Source organism: Electrona antarctica, assembly GCF_951216825.1.
Source record: "Electrona antarctica genome assembly, chromosome: 12".
Classification (NCBI taxonomy): Eukaryota; Metazoa; Chordata; class Actinopteri; order Myctophiformes; family Myctophidae; genus Electrona; species Electrona antarctica.
In genome coordinates this window covers 4,272,292-4,282,394 of record NC_136793.1, presented here as the reverse complement: position 1 = coordinate 4,282,394, position 10,103 = coordinate 4,272,292, and the positions used below count along the sequence as shown (strand labels likewise).

Below are 10,103 nucleotides of genomic sequence, written 5' to 3'. Positions count from 1 at the left end.
ACGTCAGGTTGTAGTCATTGTTTTGTAGTCATCAGGATGATATCGCTACGTCATGTTGTAGTAATGTTTTGTAGTCATCAGGCAGGAACAATCAAACGGAACTTCCTTTTCCCTCAAACCGGAAGAATAACAATAAAAGCTCTCGTAGCCTGTAGCTTTTATTGAGAAATCGGTTTGAGGGAAAAGTAAGTTCCGGAAGATTGCTGACTACAAAACAATACTACAACATGGCGTAGCGATATCCTCCACTCCCGACCGGTTCATGAACCCCAAATGGAATGGTGCCCAGGGCTACTGCCTTATAGGTTGTGACCAGGCTATATTCTCTTCGCATGATGAGTAAGGCTGGGACCGAGGCTATATACCCTCAGTCGGACACGGCGGTGCGCAGTGGCGGCATGGGCAGCACGCTGAGCCTGCGGTGGTACGGCGCCATCACGCCCTCGGCTCTCAGGCTCTGCACCTCCAGCTCGCCAAGCTGACGCAGGTGGAACAGCACGGTGAGCTTGTGCGTCATGGTGCGCAGCGCCAGGAACGCCGACAGGATCTCCGCCAGCACGAAGGCGAGGTAGACGGCGTGCACGGCCCTCTCCAGGGGCAGGATGATGATGGCCTCGTCCGTCAGGAAGAACAGCAGTATGGGCAGCTGGAACACGAAGGACAGGAGCCAGAACGCCGCCAGCTCTGGCACCTGCATGAGAGAGACGGGAGAGTTAGCCAATTGAGACCTGAGACCAGATTCCACAAAATGTACTGTAGGTTTAGTTACAGTACCTTCTCTCCCAGGTTACCAATGTAACCCAGGTACTGTTTAGTTACCTTCTCTCCCAGGTTACCAATGTAACCCAGGTACTGTAGGTTTAGTTACCTTCTCTCCCAGGTTGCCAATGTAACCCAGGTAGAGTCGCACCACCTCCACCACACTGAGGAGGACGATGCCTGTCACCAGGAGGGCCTGATAGTAGCCAGCAAGGTAATGGAACTGGAAAGAACAGAGGCAGATTAAGAGTGATTAAGATCTATCTATCGATCTTTCTTTCTTTCTTCTTGTTGTTTTTTAAATGTGGTTCATATTAAGGTCAAGTGCATTTCTCTCTCTCTCTCTCTCTCTCTCTCTCTCTCTCTCTCCCCTTCCCCCAAAGTGCGTGCGTGCGTGCGTGCGTGCGTGCATGACCTGCCACAACAGAGAGAGAACCAACAACATACCTTGACCTCCAGCATGACCACAGCAGAGAACCACCAGCAGGGGAAGTAGAACATGTTGAAGTACATGAGCATCTGGAGGGGCAGGTGAGACACCAGCTCATTTGCCACTGTGAAGGAAATGGTAAATGGTGCATTTATATAGCGCCACCAGTTCATTAGGTATACTTGCAGGTTTTGGCATATTAATGACAGTTTAATGTTGAAAATGAGTGGTTTACCGATTTAAGTTCTGACAAGTAAATGTACTATATTTGGCCTACAAAATAAATACAACAATTTACAATTTAGGCATTTAGCAGACGCTCTTAATCCAGAGCGATTTACATTAAGCAAGAACAAAAACATGGGAATACATCACATATGTAAAATGCATTTATCAAGAAACATGCGTAAGCTAAGAACGTAACTATAACATATCTATATAATGACACTATACATATAAACTATACATATATGCTATACTATGCTGTACATATATACTATGAAGTGCTATGACTACATACAATGCAATTATTGTGCTGTCTACATGACATGCTATAAGTCTGTTTCAAATGCTATCTAAGTCTAAAAAGTGCTGTCTAAGAGGGTAGGGTAAGTGCTATGGGCCATGATGGAGTCTGAAAAGGTGGGTTTTCAGACTACGGCGGAAGATCGGGAGTGATGCTGCAGTTCTGATTGCCATGGGAAGTGCATTCCACAGTTTTGGGGCCAGAAGGGAGAAGAGTTTGGGACGTGTGGAGCGTTGTCCCGGCGTTTTTAGTGAGGGTACTTCCAGCTTCCCTGCGTTGGCTGATCTGAGTGCGCGGGAGGGTTTGTAGGGTTCAATCATGCTTGCAAGATATGGGGGAGCCATACCTTTGGTTGCTTTGAATGCCAGCATCAGAGTTTTGTATTCTGTTTTGTATTTTGTATTCTGTGCGGATTCTGTACAACTAAACTCTTATTATCCACGACTAGAGAAGACTTCATATAAATGAATGTGGTGCCTAATTGGTGGAAAGTAACTAATTTAAGTAACATTTTGAGTTTTTTGTATTTTATTTGAGCAATTCCAATGTCCAATATGCTACTTTTATTTCTACTCCAGTACATCCCGGAGGAAAATCTTACTTTTACTCTTAATTATGTAGATTTGGGTTATTACAAAACATACATTAACCACTTCAGCCAGATATACATTTCGGCCACTTGAAAATAGCAGATATACAAGCTCACAATGCGTCGCGATGTGACGCAGCATTGTGAGCTTGTAGATCGGCTACATTCAAGTAATTTTTATAGACACACATTCGTTCCGAGTAGGTTCTAGTTTTGGTACTTTAAGTACATTTTGATGCCAAATTATTTTGCACAAAGTACACATTTCGAATTGTTGACTTTTACTTGCAACAAAGTAGTTCTACATATTGCAGTACTGATACGTTTAGTGAAGTAAAACAGTACTTTGGCCATCACTGCCAATTACAGCGGTTCTAAAACTCATAAAAGAAGATTTTTACAGCTCTAGCAGTGATTCTCAACCAGTTTAATTTCAAGGACCCCCAGTTTGACATGAATTATGCTATACGGTCCCCCATTTAATGGCATTTCTATCTCTGGGACCCCAATGTATATGTAAATCAAAGCTAATTTAACTCACTGAGTTACACAGACCCATAAGGGTCCATTTGGTTCCTAATTATCATTTAGCTGCTCTCAAGGAGGGGTCCCGTCACTGGACTCTACTTTGTGAACCACTGTCTTTATATTCGACAACATGTTTAGACCTGAGGACGATTCTACAAAATGTCTTCTAAATCCTGACAATTTTCTGAAAACTCTGTTTCCATGTCAGTGGTTCTCAAACTACTTCATGTCAAGGACCCCTAGAATTATATGTATTTGGCCTCCGATCACCATCTGAAAATATGTAGTTCCAGGGACCCTCCCCAGAAGCAAAGATTTGAGTTAAAAACGTTCGCTCTGAAATATACATTCAAAGATTCTCACCACATTTTCACGATTTTTCAAAAATAGCAGACCTACAAGCTCGTGGCGCGGCACTCGGTGCCACACTATGAGCTTGTAGATCTGCTATTTTTCATAGTATAACATAAATGCTTAAAACACCAACAGGGGTTCCCGCCCAGAATGGGTTATGTTCACTGACTGTCCCAACCTGCCCTGCCATGGGGCAGCGGTGGCCGAACGGTTTGCGGAGCGGTCTTGATACCGGAAGGTCGCCAGTTCGAATCCCCGGACCGGCACGTTAAAATTACCACCGCTGAAGTGCCCTTGAGCAAGGCATTGAACCCCTACCATGAAATGTTCTATGAGCAGGGCCTGGCTGTAAACAAGCATCTCGAGCTTAGTCCATTCACCCTGGGTAAACAAATAACTTTGCTTTGCCCTGCTGCTGCTCCCTGGGTCAGGGTCTATAGGGTTAACTGACTGTCCCAACCTGCACTGCCCTGCTGCTGCTCCCTGGCGCTGAAGTCACTGTCTCTGGTCCGGTTGGAGGAGAACACCGAGCCGCCCACGTAGGCCAGACCCATGCGCAGGTTCTGTGGCACCGGTGAGTAGAACACAGGCATGATGGCGATGGAGAGACGGCATACAGTGCTGGAGAAGAAGCATCTATCTTCTCTCTCTCTCTCTCTCTCTGTGTGTGTGTGTGTGTGTGTATTCATTAATCCCGGTCGTTTTGTGCGCACACACACACACACACACACGTGCACACGCGCAGATACACACGGGCGCACTACAAGCAGACAGGCAGTGCTAATCAGATTATACAGCAGGAGGCGGTCGAACAGGGGATTAGCTCTAGGGTTGAATCAGTGGAATGGCGGTTAGTTAGTGTACAGCTGACTCACTCAGTCAGACAGACAATATTGTTTCTATAGTTCCCCCAATAAGAAAGAAACGTAACCACAACAAGGCTGCAAGTTAAATATACTTACAAAAACAAACAAAATACAATGATTTATGGATTAAAATATATTGTTTGTTGACGATAAAAAGGTGATAATCATGAAAAACGACATACTGTATGTATAGTCGTTCATCTCCCTGCATACAGGGAGATGAGTCTAGGACGTGTGGAGCGTTGTCCAGGGTGTTTTAGAGAAGGGACAACAGTGTAGGACGTGTGGAGCATTGTCCATTGTGTTTTCGGGAAGGGTGAAGAGGCATGTGATTGTCTCATGATTGTCTAAAAGTAGATTTATTTTTCCGTAAATAACATGAAAAGTTTAGCTCAGTATTCCCATAAAAATAGTTTTATGGTTGAAGACTTGGATAATTGATACTCCTACTAATACAACTTATGGTAGCATTTAAATCAATTCTGTAAATGTGTGTTTGTACAGGCATGGAATCGACTCATTGAAATAGGCATAGTGGTATTAGACGGCGGACGCAGTCTTCTACCAAATTTTCTTATTTTGGTGGTGGGAACGGCTGGGTACACGTGCAGTGTCGGAAAGTGTCGGGAGGAACTTAGTTCGCCCTGGCGTCAAAGCCTGAGTTTGGGGTAAGGGGAGCCAGGAGGTTTCAATGAGACGATCACATGCCTGGCGTATTGCGTGGTGTGAGTGAAATGTTTGCTATTAGACAGTAATGAATGTGTGAATGAATGACTGGATGTATTTCATAGTTACAAGGGGGGACCTACATTAGGGAATATACATATTATGACTTCAAAGGACTAGTGCAGTCTCATCTCCTGCTTTAACAGAAACCCCCCACAGCACAGGACAGCAAGCCCTGCCCCCTAACTGTTTAGCCCGGTGACCTCATTGCAAGGACACAGGACCAGATCCGGTGTGCAGTGGCACGTCTACACAGCGACGAACAATGGCGCCCAGGAGCTGCGTGCCGCAGTCAAGCCAACAAGCAGGTGATACATGCTACTGTCTACCAGCGGCAGCAGACAGCATGCTGTTATAACTGCCCAGCGGATGGAGAACGGGGAAGCGATCATCATCAGGCTTTCACCATGTGCACCTCGGTACAGGAAAGGAGCACAGCCTGAGCCCAAAGAAAATGCCACAGTCACACCATACGGTCTTCAGTGCACGCGGTTCATATGCCTGGCAGTCACAGAAGCACTACATGCTGCCCAGGCTGCTTCCCACTCTGCAGTCCTGATTCTCCTAGACCTATCGGCGGCATTTGACACAGTGAACCACCAGCTGCTCCTAGGCACCCTAGCTGATCTAGGCATAGGCGGGACGGCGCTGAAGTGGTTCTCCTCCTACCTCTCTGACCGGACTTACCAGGTTTCTTGGAAAGGTTTGCTATCACCCCCCCGCACCCTCCAAACTGGGGTCCCACAGGGATCTGTACTTGGTCCCCTCCTCTTCTCACTGTACACTAAATCCCTTGGCACCATCATCTCTGCTCACAATATATCCTATCACTGCTATGCCGATGACACACAACTGTTTCTATCCTTCCCCCCCTCTGCCACCCAGGTAGAAGAGCGCATCACTGCATGCCTGGCTGACATCTCACAGTGGATGTCTTCCAACCACCTCAAGCTGAACCCAGACAAGACTGAGCTTCTGTTCTTCCCAGCTAAGTCCTGCCCTATGCGGGAGCTAACTATCTCCGTAGACAACGCCCTGGTAAAGTCTGTCCCGACAGCCAGGAACCTTGGTGTTGTCCTGGACAGTCAGCTCTCGTTCAAAACACACATCACAGCTGTCACTAGATCCTGTAGGTTTACACTCTACAACATACGACGAATTAGACCGTTCCTCACCCAGGAGTCAGCCCAGCTCCTAATCCAGACAACAGTCTTGTCAAAACTTGACTATTGCAACTCCCTCCTTACTGGCCTACCGGCATGTGCACTTAAGCCCCTCCAACTGATCCAAAATGCCGCAGCACGCTTGGTCTTCAACCAGCCAAAATTCTCACACGTCTCCCCCCTTCTCCGCTCGCTCCATTGGCTCCCGGTCGCTGCCCGCACAGAATACAAAACTCTGATGCTGGCATTCAAAGCAACCAAAGGCATGGCCCCCCCTATCTCACAAGTATGATCGTACCCTACAAACCCTCCCGCTCACTCAGATCAGCCAACGCAGGGAAGCTGGAGGTACCTTCACTAAAAACGCCGGGACAACGCTCCACACGTCCCAAACTCTTCTCCCTTCTGGCTCCAAAACTATGGAATGCACTTCCCATTGCAGTCAGAACTGCAGCCTCACTCCCAATCTTCCGCCGTAGTCTGAAAACCCACCTCTTCAGACTCCACCATGGCCCGTAGCACTTGCCCTAGCCTAGCCCCTTAGATAGCACATTATGTAGACTTAGATAGTATTTTAAACAGACTTATAGCTTGTTATGTAGACAGCTCTAGAATTGCACTTTATGTAGTCATAGCACTTTATAGTACACATGTAGCGAGATAATTAGGCAAGATTATGATGTCAATTAGCCAGAGAGTAAATGTAACCTTAACTCGCCAGCGAATTAAAGGCACATTACACTCTATCCCCTTGCATATCATTAACGTCCAATGAGGGCGTGAGTTTCGAATATGGTTGTATTAATGTTAAAATTACGGTTCTCCTCGATGCACACAGATCAATGAACACAGACAGAAACAAAGAAACACTCCGTAGATTTGTTTAGATTGTACTAGCAAATGGTATATTTATTATATCGAAATACTGTTACAAAATGCTTGCATCTGGTTGTGTGCAATCATTCATTCAAAAATAATACCACATAGCAAATGAACGAGCGCGTCAACAGGTATTTAGTGGAGACATGAGCTTCAGCTAAATAAACTGTTGTGCATTGAAAATATATATTTTGCCAGGCCGGTGTGGAGTCCTACCTTTGATAACTCGCGCGGTGAAGCGGAGTTAGTCAATGGTAGTACACAATTAAATTCGATCTGGTCAAAATGATATTACAATTATAGCTTCGTTCTGTTTAAAACACAATGCAAAGATAGTTTCAGGAAGAAGAAAGAGGAAAGAGGAAAGAGGTTCTCCTAGCAACTAGGAGATTTAAATGGTTGCTAACTTCAAGTTTACCTTAAATCATTTCCCGAGGAAAAGAGTAGCTGGTTCTCTAAATCAGGTTATAAAATAAGGAATCTAGCGTCGGTTTGGGGCATTAACATGTTCAATTCCTGGACCCACCTGTGGTTGAAATTCCGTCTAGGCGAGATCCTCAGAATCTGGAACCAGGAGTAATGAACGTAGTTAAAATCCAAAGGTGTTGCGCGACACTATAAAGTTGTCTTTACTTCTTTAAGTTTAAAATATAACGTAGTCGATCTGGTTCTCATATGAACACACCCAGTTGAGGTGATACGGAACTGCTCTAGTTCCCTGGGTCTGTGTTTAAAAGGCAAGCTCCACGCTTGACTTGTGTTGCGTGGTCGTTGCAAATTGGAAAGAGCAACCAAAATCGGTTCTCTCTGGTATATATTGAAGTTAAGAAAAGCGCCAAAAAGGCATTCTCTTTGTCTTGGGAACCAGCTCAAACTGGTTAGTAAATTTGCTTATTTTACCCCAAAGTCCGTTTGGAGGGGCTAAGGAATGTCGCACCTATAACTTATCGCCAGCAACCATTTGTTTAGATCTTTGAAGTTAAGAGCGCACACACACACATCCACACACCGGCACACACAGGCACACACGCACCAACGCACATACTCACACACACACACACACACGCCCACCCTTGGGTAAGCCGTTCAACCGTGAGGGTATTTCTCACACGTCTGGGGATGGCAGCGCATCCCCCCCAATATTGAACAAAAGGTAGTGGTGTTTGGTATGTGCGTTCTTATTAAACAATGTGTGTTACAGTAGTGCATGTCATTCTGGTCTCACAATCAAGGGTTAGGAAGTGCATTTCTTGTGCCAGTGGCTGCATGGCACTGTCCAGTGTCTGTCATCTGTTAGGGTGAAACGTTCAGCAGATTCTGCGTGCCCCACGCGCATCCTGGCGGGGTTAGGGGAGTCTTCAGGTCCGGTTTGTTTATTCAGTGTAGGCAATAACTCGACCAAGTGTCAGGCACCACCGTTTGGCCCACATTCTCTGATTTTACTCACTCAAGAGAAATGGGGAAATAAGGTGGTGTCCTTTTACTTAAATTGGCCAAGTTAATTTCACCCATCAGCTCTCTCTCAGACTACAGATCCCCCCTTAGGCTAAATAAAAGGCCGACAAGGTTTGTTGGCCGTTCTTTGGCCTATTTCCATTTCTTACCCTTCCTCCTTTAACTAGCTGTCAATTTTAGGCCACTGGGATGCCTGCCTTGCAGGTAGGGCCCCTTTCTGACAGCGGGGTCGGACTTCCCGCAGTGGTGTCAATGTTCGTGGCACTGGAGGAAAAGAGGAAAGGCAGTGTCTGTACGGTCTTTTCGGCCAGGTGTAGAGTTATGCCGGGTGCAGAGTAGAGTCCACTGAGGGAGAGGGGAAGAGAGAGAGAGAGAAGCGGAGGCAGTGTCTGTAATGTCATTCAGATTTCCCCGAGCCCGTATATGCTCCCAGGGGAAACAACCCAATGTCAGTTTTGTTCACAACACTGGCATTCAGGTGGGTGCCCGGTTCCGCTAGTTGCGGGGCGGCATCCATGAGGGAGAGAGAGAGGGAGAGAGAAGGAGCGGAGGCAGTGTCTGTAATGTCATTCAGGTTTCCCCGAGCCCGTATATGCTCCCAGGGGAAACAACCCAATGTCAGTTTTGTTCACAACACTGGCATTCAGGTGGGTGCCCGATTCCGCTAGTCGCGGAGCGGCATCCATGAGGGAGAGAGACAGGAGATAGTGTCTTGGATGTCGTTCAGGTGGGTGTAAGGCTTCCCCGAGCATGGAGCTTACGCTCTCAGGGGAACACAACAATGTCAAAACATGTCATTGCCGGCGGGTCAAGGTTTTATTGACCACATCATGCACCCAAAACGACACAGCTTCTCTTAAGTCATTTTTACACTGAGCTCTTTTCTCCTATTGATAAAGTTGTACTGGTCTAAAGACTGGCAACCAGTGTAGTAGGGGAGAGGAAAGTGGAACAAGGGCCAGAGTAAAAGAAGAGGAAATAATACTTTCGTCTGTTGAAATATAATTCAAACGATAACAAAATATAAGGAGCAAATGGCTCAATGTCTAGTGACAACAATCATTTGTCTGGTAAACCATCAAAAAAAAAAACAAATGATAACAAAATATAAGGAGCAAATGGCTCAATGTCTAGTGACAACAATCATTTTGTCTGGTAAACAAAAACAAATGATAACAAAATATAAGGAGCAAATGGCTCAATGCCTATTGGGGAGAAACCAAGCGAACAGTAACTCCATTTTGTGCCTCTAGGCGATTTAACAGGCTAGTGCACCTACAGGTTTGAATTCCTTCCTCTAGTGAGGTTGCAGGTTGATCATGTCTCACATCAAGGCAGGGAACGGAACAGAAAACCAAACTCTATCCTAGGAGGCATTATTCTGCATAGGCATTTTTGAGGTAGTTTTGGTTTTAATACTTAGGATAAGAAGATGTAAACAAGAATTAATACTGTGTGTGATACGCATACTCAGTGGTCTTCCCGTTTCGGTAGGGGAGGAGATTTCTTGCTGTTTCACGAGAAACAGGGTCCTAGATTACTCAATTACTCTTCTAGATCTGGCAGGGTGCCCCGGTCTCCCTGGAAGGGGGCCTGTAAGGGGACTATTTCGAGACGTAGCTCAGTTCCTGGTTCCGCGTCGTCCTGTCCACACAATTTTACATTGCGGCAGTGGTTGTCCACGGTCATATAGCGTCTACCGTACCAGAACGCCATACCTCCCATGAGAGCATACCCCAGGGCGACGAGCGTCACTAATAGCGTGTCGGAGGCTGACCAGGAACCTATCAGGGTGTTATTATCGTCACTGAGGAGGGTAGGTTTAATT

The 10,103-nt window shown here is 46.1% G+C and overlaps 1 protein-coding gene across 1 annotated transcript; it reads right to left on the bottom strand.

Moving 5' to 3' along the window:
- Positions 1–367: 367 nt before the first annotated feature.
- LOC306933618 (transmembrane protein 17A) lies at positions 368–3,779 on the bottom strand (the record flags this gene model as incomplete). Its single annotated transcript, XM_079515935.1, has 4 exons — positions 368–691; positions 869–982; positions 1,207–1,313; positions 3,653–3,779. The coding sequence occupies 4 exons, from the start codon at positions 3,777–3,779 to the stop codon at positions 368–370; spliced, it is 672 nt and encodes a 223-aa protein (XP_079372061.1).
- Positions 3,780–10,103: the final 6,324 nt, after the last annotated feature.